The 22,305-nt window shown below is 37.7% G+C and overlaps 1 protein-coding gene across 2 annotated transcripts in view; it reads right to left on the bottom strand.

Moving 5' to 3' along the window:
• Positions 1 to 22: 22 nt before the first annotated feature.
• fax (failed axon connections) overlaps positions 23 to 22,305 on the bottom strand; it is a 28,859-nt gene continuing 6,576 nt past the window's right edge. Inside the window, exons 2-4 of one of the 2 annotated variants that reach the window (XM_066741682.1) lie at positions 4,233 to 4,571; positions 3,653 to 3,805; positions 23 to 3,293 (exon numbers count right to left, since the gene is read on the bottom strand). In XM_066741682.1, coding sequence (XP_066597779.1) covers positions 2,940 to 3,293; positions 3,653 to 3,805; positions 4,233 to 4,571 — 846 coding nt within the window. In that variant the 3' untranslated portion in view covers positions 23 to 2,939. The remainder of the gene's footprint in view (positions 3,294 to 3,652; positions 3,806 to 4,232; positions 4,572 to 22,305) is intronic. The other variant, XM_066741683.1, reaches the window with a different exon arrangement.

Raw genomic sequence — 22,305 nt, 5'->3', positions numbered from 1 at the left:
TCAAAATTAATTGTTTCTAGTGTTTTACAAATTATAAGAAAAACAATATAACAAACGCCAAAAACTAAGCTATCAAGGATAATTAGGGAGTATCTTGAATTGGATGCTTCGTTGTTCTGTAAATTATTAAAGTTTAATTAATAAAAACCAAAAAAAAAACAACAGAAAATTGATCCTATCGCCTCGTTAATCATTTCTCATTCCTCTGATACACTTATAAACAAAACATTTTTTTCAGTTTAAAATTCAGATTGAACATAAAAAGAACGCTTGGTTGAATTGATCAAAGCCAAGATTATATTTATAAACACATTTTATTTGTTCGTATGTATATCGTTAATAAATGGTGATATAATGACAATGAAATGTATAGCGCCGAGCGTAAAACGAGCAGTCATATTATATAATTATTATTAATATTTCTCTTACAATAAAACTTACTGTATTGGGTGTGCCTACCTACGGTGCTTGCGTCATTGTGGTCTTGTCAAACTGTTTCACATATTTCTTTATTTTCGCTAATGTTTTTTTATCTTTCGCTTATCCCTCGCAATGTCAGTTTACCTTTTATCTTAATTCATAATGCAATCTTGGATGGGAAGTGGGAGGGTGGGAGGAGGGAAAGGGGTAAACGTATGCTAAGTATAAACAGCTCCAAACGCTAAAAATTTTCTGTTGCTTGCATTTCGTTTTTCTATTGTATTTAATTAATCCATGTAATAATCTTCGTGTTTAATAATAATAAGCTACTTAAATATATATATATATTTATTTATATATATTTATATATAATAGTGCATCTCGTGCGTGTCTTCATGGAATAATCGGCCGGCCATTTCCCATGGCTGCCTCGTAGAAAAACCGTTCAATTCCCATTATCGATAACATTGTTACATGAAATGTTAAGTTTCGATGCGTGAAAGACACTTTGTATTACAGAATTAATCGTAATTTTCTAGCTCATGCGTGATTTTCTTTTGTACTACCGACTACTGTGAGGGGACTCCCCATTTACAAGCTAAATGTTCAATTTTCCATATTTTAAGATGACCGATTCTCGTTGTTCCGGAGATACGCTCGTTTGCTCTCGTGCATCCTCAAGACAGTGGTTAATTCCTTACACGACAATGTCCCCGAGAATCATTCACTGTCCCGGGATTCGCGATGATCGTCGCACAACTCTGAAAATCACGCGATGAGCTTTTCACACGAATCGAATTGCCTATTTATACTATATAAAAGCACAGTTTACCGAAAAAAAAAAAATATAAGAGAAAGGGGGATCAAAATTCCTGTGCTTAACGTGGGTTAAAAATGCAGCTTCTTTTTCATCAGGTCCCCTGCATGGGCCCGTTTCGCGCGTAAACATAAAACACATCTACAATATACAAATAAAATGCTGTAATAATAATAAAAATATTAATAATAATAGAGTGCCGTCGATATTAAATGGTAAAAAATATATAGAAATTCGCTCGTCAAAGGTAACGGGGAGGGAGGGGTTGGAAAAGGGGGGGGGGGGGAGGAGGGAAGTTCCGTTAAAAAAATTATAAAAGCAAACTACCATTAACTATGTATTCATATATCTATGTATATATGGGAATGAGTTTCTCAATGAGTGTAGTATGACGTAAAAATCATCGTCCGCATGGCAGAACTGATGTTGACGTTTCAATAGTGACCTGTCTCTCAATTAAAACTATCCCGTGATACACCCCAAGAAAGAACAAATGAAATTTCCACGCAAATCTCTCAACATGATTGAACGAATCTCCATTTAAGACGTCTTTCCATGGAGATCCGGTGGCTCGAAGGTACAAACCGGTAAGAAAATTCTCTCATACGGATGATCTTGAATGATCTTGGTGGAAACAAAGCAGCCAGGTTATCGTGCCGTCGCGAAGCCGAGCGATAGGTCTTTATGAAGTTTCACGCTCCGTGAAAGTTACAAATGGATGGAAACGAAATTACTGGACTGCCAAAGGATCATTGAGTACCTTTGCGGTGGTCAAGGAAAAGACATTTCTCGACTCTCTCTTTCTTGGGTACTTCCGGTTTTTGAAAAGCAGACGCGGGTTGCTACTTGCTTCAGCAGGATTTATCGATTTGGGCCACTACCAACGACAAGCTCCCATCTTTTGCGCTGGTCAGGCTATTGCATTTGATATATTGCGGACCTACGTTCCTAATGACTTTGTGTTGAGACACGAAAATTTCCTTTCTCTCTCTTTCTCCCTCTCTCTCTCTCTCTCTCTCTCTCTCTCTCTCTCTTCTCCCGTGGCAGAGAAGGAGAAAGAAAGGAGAGAGGAAGGGAGAACCTCGTCGTAAGTTTTCAAACAATTCATTCGTCAATCCAGTGAGTCAATGAGAGATGGCGTAAACGTGTTTGAATTGTATATAAACGAAGTATTAACATTATACATTATACATGATTCTATTTAATATCTATATGCGTAAGTAGAGAGCTCTAGTCCAAGGAAATAAAATTCAGTAACTTTTTGACACAGTCGATTTTCAGCCCATACCACCTCTCAAATTGCAATGGCAACCAATGGGGTTCTAATTGATGTTCTTCTAAATGGAGTTTCTTCGAATTGCATTGGCAATAAGGAAAGTTACAAACAGGAGATTAAAAATTGTCATGGCAGTGAATTTGGCATGGACTGAAAATTTCTGTAGTTACTTGGTCATATTGAAAGAATCTTGTCTATTTATCTCGCGTCCCTTTAGCCTTCAGCATCTAGTGCTCTCTACGGATCATTTCTCTCTCTCTCTCTCTCTCTCTCTTCTTTGTCTATCTCCATGCACACACGGACGCACGCACGCACGCATTAACTTGTCTCTCGATCAAACACACCATTAATATTCCTGTTAAATCCTTTCCTTTTGTTTTTGTTGTTATGACGACTTTTTACTTCCAGCTACTATGAAGGAGCAGTTTATTTTCCTTCTTTCTCTTTTTCTTTATTCTCGTCTTCCTTGTCTTTCTCCACTTCCTTTTCCTCCTTGTCTGCTTTCTCCTTGTCGCCTTCCTTCTCCTCCTTCGACTCCTTTGATTCCTTGTTCTCTTCCTTACCCTCTTTCTCCTCTTGCTTCTCAGGCTTGGGAAGATGCGTGTTCATGTCCAAAGTCGAGCAGATTTCATCCCAGTCAGGGAAGCAACGTTCCTTCACTCGTGAACAGTGTCCAACCAGGTTTTTACAGTTCTCTTGCATGTAGTCCCTAAGGCTGTAAGGAGTCTCCTTGTCGATGTACAGGATCTGAGCCAGATGAGCAAATGCTACCACGTCCAACTGTAAATGTCATAACGCTGTTAATTTACACCCTTGCTCTTTTTTCCCTTCTTAAATTTACAATCTATAATATTTACCTTTGACCAAAGAAACATATCATGTATTTAAAAGAATACATAACTAATATATATATTTTTTAATTTCAATTTGGATTCAACAGAGAAAAAAGATACAAATACTCTTCACATTTGGAAATGGAATGTTTCAAAGGCCCTGTGTTACATTTACCTTTTAATTCAATATAATTAAGGAAAATATACAATAATAAATAAATTGTTATCTCTTTTATTACCCAAAACTGCAAAATATCAAGAATGCTTTTCTACCAAAGCTTATTTATATTATTGAAACAATCTTACCTGAGTTGGTTCATCCCCAAAGAAGAATGGTTTGTCAGCTAGCATATCAGAGAGAACTTTGAGGTCAGTGTAACCAAACTGGGCAACTTCCTCCGGAGTGTGGACTCCCATACCTTGAGCCTTGACCTTTCTCGCACCCTGTAACCAATCCAACTAGATCTCACTACAGATGACCACCACGTTTCATTCTACAATTCTAATTCCTTTTATACCATAATAGTGTTTCTGCTATGCACATTTATCCCTTAAAGCTCTAATGCCATTAATTCAATTCAATACGTGCAGCTTCAAGCCGTGTTAATATTTATTAGTCAAATCAAACCCCCCTTTCTCAACATGATTACTTCACACGAATGAATTTCTTGCACTTAATGCTCAACCAATGAGACGAATGAAATTGATTCAGTGATTCTCAATGAATTTATTAAAGTTTTACAAATATTTGGCTTACGTTTACAGAGTAAAATGGAAGAAATGACACGATCAAAGTGAGCTTCGAGATGGAATTAACATTGATCAATGTTGCATGCTACACCAATGTAAGAAGATGATGGTTTAATAATAGAAGTCCCAGGCTTACCTTGCGCCCATAGGTAAACTTGAAGAAGAAGTTGAGGATACCGTTGGGGATTCGAGTTCCCAGTGCGTGTTGCAGATTGAGCTTGTAGCCCTTCAGGACGAGGTCAAGGTTTTTCGTGCGCCAGCACGCTACGACCCACACTAGATGATTCTCGATCATCGATATCATCGCATGAGAAATGCTGCGCTGTTCTGGCGTAAGTCCTGCGTCTAGATTTTTGTTGAACTTCTGACTAAGTTCTCGCAGAATGATCGTGCTATCAGCAATCTCCTCGCCGTTCAGCTCTACAAACGGAAGCTGACCCTTCTTCGAACGAAACTTCATCTTGTGGTCCACATTCTGCAAAGACAATTTTCTCTTATTAAAATTGCTTCTCCACAAGCTTCTCATAATTTTTTTTACACTTTCTTACTCCTCCTGTACTTTTCGCCAAGAATATTGAAAAGTGCATCAGGAAGAATATAATTTATAGTTGCTCTTGGCTATCGACCAATAAACTACGAAGCGTCCTATTTATAAGATTTATGTTACAATCTAATAATTAATTTTCTTCTTCGAGAGCTGAGAATAATTTTTGCCAAGGCACAAACAGAGCATTTAATGCGAAATTAAGAGTTTATTCCATTCTTTGATAGGTTTTTAATCTTTCCTGTATACTGCTCGTGAAAAATATGGAGAAACACTTGCGTACAGTTTATTGCCTCCTGCAGTTATTGAATATTTTTTTTCAAGAATCGAGAATAATTTTTCGTAAGGGAGGGACAGGAAATTTAAAGTGAAATTAAGAGTCTGATATAAAGAGAACGGCGAGTAGATAATTTGCGGTGCAAGTTTGATAAGTGGAGTGATCCTTTCTACCAGAGTAGTCGAATTAAGGTTGAAGCTTTAAATACCCCATCCTGCAAACCCACATTATCCGAGCAAAATCTAGTGCATCGTATCACCGATTACCGATGACGTAACATACACCGGGTCTCCCCCTACCACCACCATCCCTTCCAGCCAAGTAAATGACCGAGGGGCCACTCTCCAACGGTTTCAATGTGCCACACTAACTAATGAACCATCCCACGAATGAGCCATATTCCGACATAAAAATAACATGGAATTTTCCATTTAACAGACGAGCGACCCTCTAATAACATTGCACCCTTAGAAAATATATTTGAATTAAATTTAAATCTTTTCCTTGTGAAAAGACTGTAGAAAAATGTGAAAGTATCATTGGAATACCCAAGTGGACAGCATCAAAAGGGAATAATTAAATGTATTAACGTTTTTATGTATAGAATACAATTTCAGATGGATGTTAGTGTTTGTGCGATATAAAGAAGAAGAGTTTATTGAAGGAAGGATAGATAGAGGAGTGTATGTAACACAATTGATGTAATGGAGTATCGGTGAGCTGGTTTAAGGCGGGGGGGGGGGGAGGGGGGGGAGGAGGGGGGCTTGGTTGGTTGACTGGCCTGGCTGGATGGCGAGTGAGGGGTTGGTGAGGGGTGGGTGAAATGGGGGAGGGGAAAGTACCGAGGCCGATGAACTCTGGCAGCTTCCGTCGCTTGGCAACCGCCTCCTCCCTCTTCCCCCACACTGCCACACCTACACGTACGCACACACAGACACCTACATTAACAACAGTAAAATAGAAAATTAATAATATTCCAGCTAATTCAACGCATTAATTGCGAATAAAATATATTCCATTGGATCAACCTAATGTATTTTCTTCGTTTCAACGTGTTAATTTCCAGACACACACACACATACATCGAGATAAAATATTGATCTTTGCAAATTATCGCTAAAATTTACAGCTTTTGTGTTTATACACTATCACATTCATGTTTCTACCATGTGCAAACAGGGAAAATTTTGTGCGAGATTGTGTAGCAGATTTTGTCGCGTAGCAACCGCTCCCCAACCCCCTGCACCCCTTTTTCCTACTACTGGCTAGGCATAAGCACTTTAGCTCTTGGTATCGGTGCCACCGTATTCTCTGCAGTTGTAAAAATTCGTAGAGAGACAAAAAATAGCCAAGTCTTTGAATATCTTTATGAATAACGAGGTTCAGAGTGGTGATCTTTTTTTTCGCTATTTAAAGGGGATGGACTGTAATACCAATTTGAAAAATGTTAGTAAAATTAGCGAAAAATATTCTACAAAAAATCTCTGAAACATAAAAACCGACAACGAAGAAATCCTTTAATATCTGTACAAATTTTAACAATTTTTCAAAAGGGCAAAATCAGTATAATAAACAAAAGAACCACAAGATCCCTAGTAACCCGATGAAAATCAACGATTAGCAAAAAGAGGATGAGAGTGGCAGAGAATAAAAGACAAGAGAGTAAAAAATTCTGCCAACAAAAACCAATGAAAAGTACCGTAAAATTCAGGAAAATTTGTGAAAATCCTTAAGAATGCTGATAAGTCACAGAGAAAAAAATCGGTTTTCCTATTGCAAATAGGGGAGTATAGGTGAATTGTAAAACAAGGGTGGAAATGGTTGTAAGGGGGAGAGAGGCGAAAAGAGTGAGGAAGAAAATGAGTCGGGGAGGGGATTTGGCGCTTGGGCAGAAAGAAAGCCGGCCGGTGCCAGTTGGTTTACACGAGGTGCCGTGTGCCGGCAGCCAGCAGCCAGCGACTTCGGCAGCATCCCGGCGATCAATACCCGGCACCGTCGAGTCGCCTACGAGCCAACGACCACCACAGCAACCCCAAAATCACGGCAGACCTTCCCTACTCTCTCTCTCTCTCTCTCTTTACATATATATATATATTTCTTACTCTATACGTTGGTCTCCCTTACTCTTTAGTTTGCTCTAGTTATTAGCTACGACCCCCTCCCCCTCCTATTTCTGTATCTTACTTTGCACATGAACTCTCCTCTGTCTCTCTCGCTCCAAATGTTGGTGTCTCTTCTTCTTTTTCTTTATTTCTCCCTTTTTCCTCTATTATTCACTCTTATGCTCTATTTCCCCAACTCTACCCTTAAATACCAACTATGATTCTGGAGTAATCTTACTTATTCCTCATTTTTGACCTCGCATTTATATCCTCTTAATCTCTTAATAGTTCTTACGTCATTGATACATTTAAGTAATTACTTATTGATTTTTTAAAATATTTTTTATTTCTGGTATTCAAAGTTATTGAAAATGTCACTATGCATACGTGAGTTTAATCGTGAGTCGTTGTTCGTTTGTTTGAATAGTTTTTTCTTCTTGCGATACAATATAGCTCCCACGAGACGTATTTTTTCGCGTGGACTGTACATGCATGGCGAGGAAGAAACGTGGAATCTTTCAGGTATAATCGAGAGTTTTAGGAATTTGATTTTACACAGTAGGACGTAGGTGCTCCATTGTTCTCGCTGGATTTTCGAGATAGCAAAATAAACGCTGAGTCTATTCTGTATACGCGTTATCCGACACTCCTTTGTCTCGTATTTTGCTGTACACTGCTTAATAAGATAAGCAATTAACACGTTTTTGCACCGTCTAACTCTGCATACCCCCACCTCGAGTCCAAGAAGGATAATAATAGTAATAATAGCTTTTCTTATCATTAATCTTGACTTCTTTAATTTGCAAAAACTTCTTCGGTATTTTTATTGTGTTTGAAAATTATGCTTGCTTCTTATCATTAGAATTTATAAGGTAAAATTCTGAGTCTTAAATAAATGTATCCTGAAGTGGCAAAACTGGTACCAGTGACGTCACACGACAAATTTTGCTACTGGAGATTTATTTGAAGAAATAGTTATAAGATAGGAAAAAAATGATTGGAAAATTATTTTGTATTCGTTGATAGTTGAGGCACCACGTACCGGAGTACAAGAAAGAGAACAGGGTTTCTTTGATTAATAGCCACTTCGCTGTGGTCCCATTATGTTTTGGTGAGAGGCTAGCGAGGATCGACACGTTAAAGCGTACAAATAAAAATTTGGCCTTTCGCCAAACTCAAAGACAGTACAGACTGCTGCCTGACAGACGATTCATCTATAAGCCTGTTAGCAGTGAAATCATTGTACGAAATGTAAACACAATAAAAATCATTGTAAACACGATCGATCGAATGACGAAAAAAATTAAATTGTTCATTCAAAACAAATCTCGAAAATAATAAGTTATCGAATAGAGAAAGTGTGTAAGTTTCATTGGAATCCTCTCAAAGCTTATTGAGGTTACTGGGAATTGATTTGTTTATTTTAGTTGCGAACCTCTGTAAATACCACCAAACAAAGAAGAAATAAAGAACAATGTTTGAATACAAAAAAGCTAAGGTTTAAAAGAGTCTATTTGATGTTTATGAACGATTATGGGAATTTGCTTATTGATAATATTGTGTTTATATAAACATCACTGTAGGTCCTTAAAATTACAATGAAAAAAGCAGAAATAAGAAATCCTCTCTTGAGACTCGTGTTTATAGTTGCTACCAAGAATTCTCGCATAAGAGCCGAGCCGTAGGCAAGCGTCTTCTTGCACGACGAGCGAGGACCCAATGTGAATCATCGAGCATCCATACACGTCGTGAAAGTTCACGTTGAGGTAGGCCAATCACCGCGACCAATTCCAATCAATTTCTCAAACTCACCGAACCTTTAAAAATATATACTTAAAGTTAATTTTTATCCAACAAATAAAACTTACTGAAAAACTCCATTCTCACGAGTCAATTTCAACTTATTTTATTTATTTTCATCGCAAGAACCAATTTATTTTACGACAAAACTTTATGAAGTAATATTATATTAACGAAGGAATTTCACGTTTAAGCGGAATTTTTCTTACACAATTTCCATGCCACTTTCTTATTTAGTTTTCTTGCTTTCCATCATCCTTGGTTATCGTATTTCATGAGACACTCGAGTCTCGATGACCCTTTGAATGCTCTTGAGAAATAGACCCCACCCCTTATCAGGAGGCCTAACGAAAATTATCGCTGGCTTTTCTCAGAAGCTTTCCTAGCATTTTCGATATCCCAATTAATCCCTGAATGAACACAAAACCCTTCCATTCAAACAATTTTGAATTTTTATTATCATTAATAATATTTTTGTTATCTCAATTTCTGCAATTAACCTAAAATACGAGAAAATAAAACTAATTAATTTTTAAACAAATTCAAAAGATATTTCTTCGCTCTCTATTATCATTTTTTAGCTATAAGTTAATTAAATTTAGTTTTATTCTATTTTGTAACATAATTGTTGATAACAAAATTCAGGGCGAGTAACAGTTGTAATAGTTTAATAAATAAATCAATGTTATATCACATAATTAACACGTTGCGATAAAAAATTCATCCATTAGTGTTTTCAATTATTTCTTAAGGAAGAAACTTAAGAAAAAGGGTTTTCTCGTTTATGAATAAAAATCTTGGAAATAAATATAAAGTAAAGCAATAGTATATCTGGATGAAAATAAAAGCGATCCCTGGTGATTTATTCTGCCTGTTACTTTGGGTCAGCGGGTTATCTGGTTCGGTACGGTGAACGGCACATTATTGTCCACAGCTCGCTGGTTGGAAAAAACGTAAATAAAGTAAAGCCTATAGCGTCGTCGTCGCGATGAAACCGAAGCGAAACGAAATGGGGAGAGAAAAAACTGAGCAGGGATGAGTAAAAAAAGAGAAGAAAACGAAGTCGAGAACAGAAGAGTGAAAGACTCGAGCCAAAGGTCATCGAGGACACACGAATTCTGTGGGTTTACTCGTATTAATATCTCCGGTAAACACGAGCTTGTTGCGTTTATTCGGAAATTCTTGGTATAGTCAAAGCATTATTAGAGATAAATATAAAAAGAAAAAAATCATTTGTGCCGAATATACAAAATTATATTTTACAAAATACCTGATGATTCAATCTAAAGTATGAATGTGAACACAACTGAGATAATTATTCAACGTGAATAGCAGATTCTCGAGATTAGACATTCTCCTATACAAATCTCATTTGTGGCTGGTCGAAAAGAAAGCCTCTAAATAAATTTTACAGTAACAAAGCATGGGAGAGAAACTTTCTTCAATTTTACAACTAGACCTTGGCAATTTTCTAAATGAAGGAAAAAATCAAAGAGTGCAAAATATATCGGAGATACATCTGGCGAATGATTTGAAACTTGGCATTTCTCTTTTTAGTGACGTTGCTGGATCGACTTAGCCATAAATCAGCGAGTGCGACGATTACAAACAGCACGGTAGAAGGGGGGAGGGGGGCATAGAACGAGATTGAAAGAGTGGGGGGAGGGGGGGGGGGGCTGAAGAAATGCAAGAAGCAAAGTTTTCCCATTCTTTGATTCCACGAAGTGCAACGAACTCTCGGTACTGGCTCACCGAATTTCTCGTCTGAGAAATATCAGCGTCCCGTCGCGATAAGATAAGAGGTAATGAGCTTCAATTGCTAGATTAATTAATTAAGATCGGCGTTGACCATGGATAAATTGAACACATTCCACCGGTATGCATCTCGAAGCTGCTATACACAGTGGCCAACGTTAATATTGCGTGGTCATAAATCACATCGTCCCGTTTTACTCTGGCTCGAGTAAAAACATTTTGAAATTTCTCGCGTTTGATTCATTGAACCAAAAAGTCAATAATCGAAACTACAAAGATTCTCCTCGTGATAAATTTTTTAGCAAATATAGAGGTCTCGTGTATGCTATAGTAATAAATTCAAGAATTTTAGCATGATTCATTCTGCGTGAAATAATTCAGAGAAAAATTGCACAGGTTGGGTGAGCAATTTTATCGAGGACAAATTTGACGAGGATTTTGAAAATATTTTTTTAGTGGAGGAGGAAACAGGAAATTTTGTACGATTGAAAGTGTGTTTCTGGACGGAGGTCTAGACTAATTAACATTAATAGAGTGGAATTATTATGTTCGAATGTTGAGTGTGTTGAAGGATGGTCGTGTTGAGATAAAAATAGAAGGCGAGATGGAGGGGGGAGTATAAAGATACGAGGAAGATAAAGGGAAAGGGTGAAACAGGGATTTATAGGGGGTAAGAGAATGCTAAGAAAAAAAGGTGGGAAGTAAGGAGAGTGAGGGATTACACAGTAAGTTTTTTTTAGAAACGAACGAGTCTTTTTTTATTCTTCTTGCGACTGATTAAAATTAATCAGGTGTTATTATTATTGAGATAAAAAGAAGGAGAGGGGAGAGATTATGAAGATGGTAAAGGGCAGAAGGGATTAAAGGAGAACTGGAGGGGGTAAATAAAGCATAGAGCAAAGTGGTACCAGGGGGGGGGGGGGGAGTATTGGAAGAGTAGCTCGATGGGAAATGGATGGAAATGAAGGGTTAAGTACAGAAACTAGAAGCCTGAATAATTCTGTTTGACCAATTAAAGGTATTCCAGACTCTTTTTCCTTAATTAAAATTAAAAGGCGAAATTCTTGCTAAATACAAGAATAGAAATAAAGAGAAGCTAGATTGGATGTACAAGGGTGTTAAGGGGATAAATGGGAGGGATGTTTTAAGAGCAACTGGGTGGGGATAAATAAAGTAAACACACACAAAGATAGAGAGAGAGAGAGAGAGAGAGAGAGAAGTCCAACAGAAGCAAGATGGGAAACGAGGAGTTTGAGGGGTTAAATACGAAACTAGAAGGCTGAACTTGGCCAATCAAAACTGAGCAGCCTCTTCTTCTTCGCTTTACTCTTCCTTCTCTCCCTATTTTTCTGCTCTCCTTCCTCGACGAACGAGCCAAGCCTGTTCGCCACTCGTTCTCTTTTCCTTCGCAGCACAAGCCACGTTGATAAATGGATAAGTTAAACACGCCGATTTGTCGCGTTCCAGCCAATACAGCCAATTGCCCCCTCCTCCCCTTTCATCACTCTCCCTACAAGAAATCATCTCTCACCGTTATTTTCCCTCATCTTAACCAGATTCAACTCTGCCATTAAACTCTGCAAAAACTCAAGAGCTTGAAAAGTTCCTAGTTTCATTTTCTTCCTGCACTCACTATTATTTACCAAACCATTTTGGAGTTATTTCTATATATTGCATTCTAATTAAATTTTCCAACACTAATTTTCACATTTTTTACTCAATATATATAGAAGGCACACGATACAGGATATAACAGCTCAAGGACGTTAGAAATAATCAACAAAATTCAGTATTTTATCATTTCTCCTCAATAAGATAAGAAAAAAGAATTTTTTGCATAAGACCTTGCACAGAATATATTATTCATACGCGTTTGCAAAAGGTCATATGCAAAAATGTGTGTCTCTCGTATTTAGCAAGATTAATGAATTTGTAGCCTAATGTAGCGAGAAAATTGAGAGAGAAAAACTTGTACACCCTGTATAACACTGTTTACACTGAATGAAAATTTTGTAAAAGAGAGAAGAAGTGAATGGTGTTCATTCAAGTATATAAAATACTAGTGCAGCTATATTCAAGAGTATGAATTCCCTTGCTTGAGTAATCTGTTTTCCACTGTATTACTTTGGAGCTATAAAGTATGGGTGATAAAAAAAATTCTCATAAAATTATCTTTGCTGAATGAATTTATTGTTGCAGAAACTGAAAAACGTCTCTCGATAGCATTCCCTGGTTTTATTGGCTCTGGCAAATCGTTCTTACTCACTCGTTGGCTTGATGCACAGTCTTGGAGAGATTTATCGAGTTTCAGGATATTTCTGGATTTATCGAAATAATCCTTCTGTTTCCTTTGTTTCGAGAGTCGGTACTCGTACAACGCACGCTAACTCCAGCGTTCCAAGACTATTTCGGTACTCTGCCGCCCTCTCGCACCCCCATACGCCCTAGCTCGTTGCACCCTTCACCATTTTATTTCCAGCTCTCTGCCCACGCGAGAAAATTACTTTCGAATTCGCGATATCGCTACTTCAACACCGTTCATGTTCCCTGATCTAATTTACATGAACAATGTGACCCTTCGATGCAATAATATATCATGAAAATTCATCATTTCCCATGAATCTGTAAAATTCACCCTCGTGGTGTAATTATCTTGTAAATAAAAATAGTTTTTATAGGAATTATTGTGAATTAATCGTGAGGATTTTGGAAGGGTGAATCTTATGGTGTGATTATTGAGTCGAGTAATAATGTATAACCTTGCTATAACCAAGAAATCATTATTTTAAATTGATTTATAAAATTTGCCCTTTTGGTTTAACTTTCTCATAGCTATTAGGTATACGAGTACAATTATTTATTTATTTTTTATAAATTATTTAGAATCAGTAGAAATGAGACGATGGAGGTGAAACACTTCAGGTGGTTTGTTGGTTGAGTAATAATGCATAAACTTCTTGTAAGGTAGGAAATTCATCGTAATCCATAGATTTGTAAAGCTTATTATTTTAAATTGATCTTTAAAAGATTTCACCTTTCTTATGTAAGTTGATAAATAAAAAAATCTTATTTGTATAAAATATTTATAATCATTCGAGACGATGATGGAAGAAGCCAAACGTTTGAGATAATTAGTCGAGACGTAAAAGCAGACTAATTGTGAAATAATGGTACAAGGATCGTCCATAAACTTGACGTAACAAAAGCTGGTAGATTGGGCTTCCGGTTGGAGGTTCGATAAGTATCGATTGTTTCACGGTACCGGAATATATTACCACTGAGTTCTCCACAAGCTTTCATAAAGATAAACAATCAATTCCACGTAGTCTCTCTTTGCATTTTAACCATAAAACTAAAGCCTCGAGTACATTCTCAGTCGATAACCAATTAAAAGTATAAAACTCCACTCTTAACTCTCACTTTTTTCGCAAAAACCATAAAAAACAATAAAAATGAGAAACCTCTTAATAATAATCAAACTTAAACGCAACAAACGAGTTTATTAAACGATATCAATGGATATAAACTAAAAAAAAACTATTAAGTGGATATCGAAGCAAATCTATTTTACCGACCAATCTATTTCGGTCGGTAAAAACGCACAAATTCGATTGAATTAATAAGCATCGATATAAGAGTGGAATTATCATGACTGCGATCAACTGTTTGTTCTATATTTAATTACAAAGTGATTATCTTGGTTGAATCGCAAAGGAAGATGAACGAAAATGTCCAATTATCAATTTCCGTTTAGTTTAACGAATATCGATCCGGGTTACTTACCAAAAACATTAATTTGATCCTCGACTCAAATGTTCGAAGTATCTCATCCAAGAACAGATATCGCACGCATTCCAGCCTGCCCATAAATACCCTATCGCTAAATTATTATGCAAAGCGTTGGATAAGCTCGAAAATAAGCGATGCAAACATTTTCTTAGAGAGATGAAGTACGCTTAATAGAGCAGTGATAACTTTTCGCATTCCGATGTTATTTATCTCGAGTCTTGTCAACTTTTCATTCGCCAACGATACTAACGAGAGAGTTGGTCGGGATAGATTGCAAAAGATTTTCTTGCAATGGCGAAGATCGGTAACATACGTTTAATCTCGAGCATTGAATAATTCAGGGTGCAATCATGCGTTGGAGAGGCTACCGATCCAGCAAAGCACGCGTGCAAAACGTGTGCAAGACGATATCTTATTATCGATCCCGTTACACGTCAGTGTCGCTTGTGGTGAGACGGTAAAAGCCGGATGACTCACTGTCTCGCGAGACGCCAGAGAAATTTTGCACCTGACGAGTCTTAAGGCGATCTCTCGGTACTCCCTCTTACCTAGATAAGCAGTCTTCCGATTCCTGGATAAACAAACCACGTGCTGGAGTCGAAAAAATCGCTAAAATGCGACTCTTAAGGGGATCTTCAACTTCAACTCGGTCGGTAAAACAGGGAATTTTAGAAAAATTACTATTTTAATCAGTTTTTTCATCGAATTTCGATGTTTGATCATTGGAAGGGTTGATAAATTTTGGAATTGGTTTTGGAAACGGCTGGACCAATGAAATTTTTCGATGGTACGGTAAATTTCGATGTATATATATATATATAGCTCGTATCCCAGTGAGGAATGTTGAAATCCCAGCGAGCATTCCCGCGTCGGTCGGCTAGAGTATGCAGTAGGCTTTCGAAAGCAACATCCGGCAGGAAGATTAGTCAAGTTCAAACGGCCAATTGCGATTGAGCGGGTCCAGTTTGTTAGCAGGGCCTTTGGTAAGCGAGCCGAGGGCAAGAGGGAGCCGCGGGAAAACTAGGCGTGGCTTATCTGACTAGGAGATCGCCAACACCATAATTGGTCACGAGAATGACTCATCCAGCGTTCCACCCCGAAGTGAATCTCCCTAAAACTCGAGAAGAACCTCTTAATGATTGCTTAAAGGGGAAATATATGTAAATCGAAAAAAAAACTTCCTTTCTTTTTCATTTTAAATGCGTTTTAAATTTTTTTGTGCAATTTGGCCACTTTTGAAGTTACAGACTATGCATGTAACTCTAGCGTGAATTCAATTGGGAAGCTACTAGAAACTTCAAACGCGTTTTTCACAAAATACAAAATTTCGAGCACGAACAAAATATGATTCGAGATATACTCGATCGATTTTACCCAAATTTTTAGAGAACTTTTTTCGATCAATTGGCAATTGTAAAATTCTGTACAATGTTATTCCAACGCTGGAAAAAATTTACCCACGACAGTTTTTTAAATTTATGCAGAGTTTATATTTTTATTAAACAATAATCGACGATACCATATAGAAAATTACAAAAGAATCCAACAATTTATGAGAAAATAATATTAAAAAAACAGTCGTGTTACATTTATCTCCTTAGTTTCTCTAACTTACCGACAGAGTTTCAAAAATTCCTCGTCCTAAATTTTTCTACTTTCTTATCGATGCACAAGGAGATACTTAAGATTTTCTTTGATACATTAATCATTCAGGAATGTAGATGTATAATGCAAAGGTTAATTTACATTTTACAGTGGAGAAAAAATGCTGTATAGTTTATAAAAAAAAAATTCGTTATATGGGGATCTCGGAAGGTCTTAAAGTGGAACGCAGGTGAGATAAAACCGTAACGATCGATACAGGTGGATCAATGTGTGTTGGACGCGCGGTGCGGATTTGCCAAGTGGAAGTTGCTTTCTCGACTTGACGTTTCCGGGGGAGGCCATTGGAAGTCGCAATTGACACACACACGACTCTATATAAAGTGTCCGAAGCTGCCTGAACGTTCGTTGAATGCAAAATCCCTGAACAGCCACTTCACTTTCGCATTCCATAGGCACGCGCGAAAAATCCTATTTGCATGACGTTCTCCGCTATTGAAACAAAAACTTCTTATACCTGCATATATAGATATATATACACAACACTAATTTATCTCTCACGTTTTTTAATCGACGAGCGAAACGATTATTCGGAACCGCTTTTTGCAACGAAAAGCAATTTTATAGACTGATAATAAAAATATTTTAATCAAATGGAATTTCATTTATTTAATAAAGCTTTATCAATATCGAGTAATTATTTTATTGTTATTATTCCATAAGCAAAAAAGATATATATGAATTAAATGTTTTGTTTTTTTAAGAGAATTTAAAAAAAATCAACCAAAAAAACTTCAAACCAATTGTGCAATTTGGTGAAATTTAATTAGAAATCAATGGAAAAACAGATACTATTGAAATTCTGTATTAAATAATGGTAAGGAGATACTCAATCTTCGCTTGTAATTCTTAACAATTAAGTAATACGTCATGTGAACATTCAACTCTAGCTAGGCTATTGCAAAAAGCCGGTTGCTTAATGCTTGAGACAGGTCGCGTCTTTAAACGGCCAGAAATATGCAGTCGGAGAAGCTGGTCTCTATCTCTCTCTATTTGTTTGTGTGTATATATCTTTCTCTCTCATTCTTTCCTCTCTCTTTTTACCTTTCTTTTTGCAGAACCCACACACGGATACTTGGTGTGCCTCGCAATAAACCTATAATTACCGAGCCACGTACGATCGTCAATTAATTGTCGAGATAAATTTTGCATCCCCCCCCCCCTCTCAGAATTAACATAAACAATTCGTAAATATTCATTTTTGTTTAATATTCCCATCAAACTCTCTGTTATTGTTCTATCGACCATTTCTACTCAAAATAAATTCGCAACAAATGGAGAGAAATAATTTAGTTTAAATAAACAATAAAATAGATTGTTACGTCAAATAATTTTAAAGTTTATCATTGGGCCAAAAATGTGATCGCGCTCGCGCGCTGTAGTACAGGTTGAAGTAGGTGCTGCAGGGGCGAGGGGGGAGAGAAGAAAGAGAGAGGGGATGCCTACTTTACGGTTGAGGCAGGTCGGGCTCTTTAAATCACCGGAAATGTGCAGGTAGAGATGTAGGTACCCCCCTCCCCCCTCCATTTACCTACGTTCGCATATTTCTGCCTTTCAAAACCTCTTGCACGATCGGAAAACGCCGAGCATAAATGGGTCAAGGAATTGGTAAACAATTTCTTCTTCTTCTTCTATTTAATCCTATTCCCCCCAAACATCTCCCTCGAGCAAACACTAAATGTCAGGAAAACAAAGAATTCATATCTCTGCTAACTGACCAACATCAAACACGACACGTTCTCAGTATTTATATTTCAAGCGATAATTTTCTGCGTATACCATTTTCGTTATATCCGACTAAAATTCTTTTATGCACGTATTCGAAGCACTTGGGGACAGTGTTATAGGGATTATCTTGGAATTTCGTCCTCTGATTGTTTGTTTTGGTTTTTTCTCAACACAGTTCGCCCTGCGCTTTTGTCTAGCATTTCCAAGAGACTTTTATGACTCTCGGCTGTGAAGAGGTTGCAGAAACTCCTTTGTGAATCTTATAAATCGTTAAAGTGCGGGCAAACGGTGCGCGTGGATCGACGCACCGCACGTGAAAGAAACGTGCGTCGTATATGGAACTGTGCAGTCGACGCGCCGCGCGTGTTTTCACGCGCTGTGTACCGGCACCTTTACGAGGAAACATTCCCGAAGCGTACAGAAGTATAAACGAATGCACGAAAGTGGCGAAAATAGGATTGCATCGAAAGAAAATTTCAATCGGCACGTGATAATATTCGATTATCGGTGCTTTACGATAACGCCGAGTTATTGCAATGCGTTTGGTAGGTTGATGCTTCATGGGAAAACGGTGTGGTGGCAAATGTCAAAGGTATTTTATGTGGTGGGGGACAGGAAAAATATAACCAAAACTCTTGAGTTATGGTGTGGGCTGGGTCCAGACTGGTAGTAAATGAGGCATGGAATTAGCTGAGTCAGGATTTAAATGCATTTCAAGTCGTAAAACGAGGCACTATTTAGGTCGGAATTGTACCGTTCTTTTGTGATGCTACGGCTCTCGTTATCCACTTGAAATAATCTCTGGATATTCTTTGAGGGAAGCTTGACCATTCTTAAGAAACCTATCCGACCATTAATACACGTTTCACTTTTTTCTAGGGAAACCTTCCAAATATTTGGCTCTACCGTAATTTGAACGAATATATTATTTCTGTCTCGAAACACTTGAAATAACAACAGAAATATTCTACATTTATTTTTGTAGTTGGTACTGCAGTGTTAAGAATGTAACAAATCATGTTACATTTTTTGAGAATAATTGTGAGAAGCAGCATTGTCACGAACATTAGTTTGCGACGATTAATACACTTGTGTCGCGACAACAATAATTTCTCAATGTGGAAAATGAACTCGTCAAGACTTGCTGATGGATTAGATTTTCATAGTGTGGAATCTGTGGAATTTCCACGCGCACCTGCATAATGCACAGGTGTTTAAGCTGCCATCCTAAGGCAGAAAAGCGAGATGCTCGACCTCGATTGGCTTTGCCAGATTTCTGCAGCGAGATCTGCTTTCTCTCATTATAAAATTATGAAAGTATCATACGAGCACAATGCTTAGTCCGAGTGGAATCAGCTGTACAGCAAATTAATAAGAATATAATAATAACAATTAAATAAATAATACCACAGACATTTATGAATTTATTCGAGCGAATTCATGGAAAATCTGTCCAATGCATTTATAAAATTAAACAATAAAAATCGTAAAAAAAACATTGTTTTTTTTATACAAATTGAAACTAAAATATTCTAAAAATTAATTAGGACGATAAACGTTTAAAGAGATTTTTCAAGGTTTCAGGAATTCATTTTAGGGCCGCTACAGTCAAATGTAAATGAGGAAGGCGTGAAACTCTGATTTCCGCGTTGTGCGTTTGGTTGTTCGAAGGGTGAAAAGCCTCGAAACCGATGCTTGACATCGGCCAGGTATTCGTTTTAATCCCTCCGGGAACCCCACATGTGTTTCCCACTCGGCTGTCTAGTCTGGCCCCAGGCGTCCCACGCCTCTCCACTGTTGCCAGACTTCTACTCCCTTTCTCGTCTTTCTCACTTCACATTTTCCACGTCTCGTCACTTAATTCTTCTCCAAGCAAATATTCTCATTAATTAGCCGCGTCGTATTCTCAATTTACGATTAATCATCGTTCGTGCGTTCTTATTCCCATGCTAAACTCTGTCAATCAACATGCTTTTAACAAAGTCAATTTTTCGCGTTGAATTACCCAGCTATTAGTTAAATTATACCACACATCATAACATTCTCTAGTCTCGTATATGCAAACTTTCATAGGTATTCCGTTAATTAGTGCAATAATGTAATTAGCGAAACATGAATGATTATATGTGCAGAGATAAACTGGAAAATCTTGCATTGCGAAGGGACTGAATTTTTGAGGGTCCTTTGCAGGAAAACATATATTCTTTTAATATAATTATGAGGATAGTATTGTTTGAGAAAGATTTTCAGCTTATATGCTTGGGGACGAGAGACAAACACGCACACCCATGGATTTTATGGGGAGTGGTGGGGCTTCCGACTGTCGTCGATGCCTGGTGAAAGGGGGGGGGGGTGAGAGAGATAGCGTATGTGCAAAGAGGTGGGGTGAAGTTGCAGCCATTGCAACCGGTGCAGCTGCACGCATCTCTGACCTTCGCAGATTTCTCACAGGCGTGGGTACCAGGGGATTTCGTAAATCATTAACATTCAATTAAACTTCGACCCAAACCTAAAATTCCATCCCGAAAGTTATTAAATACCTCTAAAACGCACGTGCAATCGAATTTAGAGAAATCTTATGTAAGAATATAAGATAAAAATTGATTTTATAAATTATGAAATAATTTGGCTATCTTGATCCACAATTTTTTATTCCATTGAAAACATCCTTCAATCACATTTAATGCAGTATAATCAACATGTTTCTCATTACACGATCTAATTTACTTGAATTATTTATGAGAAAATCGAATTGGGAAGTCCGTGAAAATATTAAAAATTTATTCGAGCCTGGTTATTGTCCGAACGTTCCCGCGCAATTTTACTAACTGTAAACAAAACATGGCTACCAGAGGCAGGATTTTCAAGGCTAGTAATGAAGATTTTATCAGAGTTTTTCGTGGAAGAGGCATCGAGGAGGAAAATGTGTCTCGTAGAAAGACAGAAAGAGGAAGAGAGAGAGAGAGAGAGAGAGAGAGAGAGATGCTTTATGGTTCTGGTGATAAAGAAGATAACGTTACTCGGTTAGGATCGTTTCTGGGTGGTATTCTGCTGTTAGGGATGGTCGTGGAACGTTAAGGTGGCATTAAGAGATAGTAACGGCTAATCGGGAGTGAGAATCGCACGACTTTTGAGATTCGTACGTGCTTCGAACGAACGTGCAAAGAGTCGTCCGCCCGGCTTTGAATAAATCGGACCGGAAACGAGTTTAACGCGCCGGAGAAACGTCGGAAACAATCGATTGTCTGGACGCAAATGGCTCGGTCGACGAGTTCGCGCTTGCACCGCGCTTGCGCACTGGCTATTCCGCGCAGTCACACCACGCATCAGCCATACCACGATGCACAATTGGTTTTCCACCAAGACGATAATCGTCTGGGAGTAGATTTTCCATCCACGTGTCATATAAATAATTTTTCGAGGGAAATCGTTAAGGATGGAAAAGAATACAGCAGTATTAACACTCGTTCCCGACTACTTCATTCTACGAAATTACCAATTTTCCGCTTTCTACTCGCCACTTTTTCTAGCCCTCGAATTTTATAGGCGCGAAAATCCAGCTGGCTCGAGTGAAAGAGAAGCTATATAGTATCTATATATAGATGTATTATAAACATAGAGCAAGGAGCAAAGAAACGATTGTAAGAGAGCCGTTAATTGATGCTTCGTTTCTGCAAATAGTGCAAACTGTCTTGGAACGAAGGACCCGTTATACCAAGAGAGCGTGTGAGGTGGTAAACGCAAACAAAGAACCTCCTGTGCTGCTGATTTTTCATAACCCAGATCTGCCCATTAACGCAACACCATAAAACTATCTCATTAGGGAAATAGGAGGGGGGATCATCGAACTTTACGATATTTTCCTATAAAAATTCTAACCTAAGATTCTGAGAAAGAAATACTAAATATTAGGTGTTCTATCAGAAACGTTGGACAAATATGACTAGGATATAGAATAAACGTGCCAAATGTCTTAAAGTGAATAAATAATAATAATTTGCTTCTTTTTTGAGTTAACCAGGTTCTGGAGAGTCTTCACATTGGCTTACAGTACAAAATAACTAGAATCTGTTTATGGATAAGTTTTATAACCTTTCTCATTAATTACTATCGAGATTTCATCGCGTCACTTGATTCAGCTTTCTCAGTAGACCAACAAGAGGGTGAAGATCGAATTTGTGCAATTTATTGAGAAGCCATGTTCGCATCAAAATGTTTATTATTTTTTCCAGCAATCGTTTTAACGTTTAATTTAGCAGTAACGAAAAGTGGAAGATTTTGCACGGTATTAAAAATGCATAAATTTAAGACCTTTCAGCAAAGGGCTAGTAGGAAAAAAAGGGAAAAATTGTAAAGTGGCGCGTCGAATAACTCATAACCTAGATTTGCGAGCGACCGCAACACCATAAAGCACGCTTCAGGGGAGACGTGCCGCCGATTCTGTTTCGTAATAATCTCGGTATGCAGTTTTCTCATTAATGTTTTTTTTAAGTACTGGTAGCACCTGGCACGTGCATCCTTCTGTCAACTTTACGAGCCGCGCCTAGAAATA

Source organism: Prorops nasuta, unplaced genomic scaffold (genome assembly GCF_024137725.1).
Source record: "Prorops nasuta isolate Cenicafe-Biocafe unplaced genomic scaffold, Cenicafe_Pnas_1.2 PNAS00025, whole genome shotgun sequence".
Lineage (NCBI taxonomy): Eukaryota > Metazoa > Arthropoda > Insecta > Hymenoptera > Bethylidae > Prorops > Prorops nasuta.
This window is presented reverse-complemented; position numbering and strand designations above follow the sequence as displayed.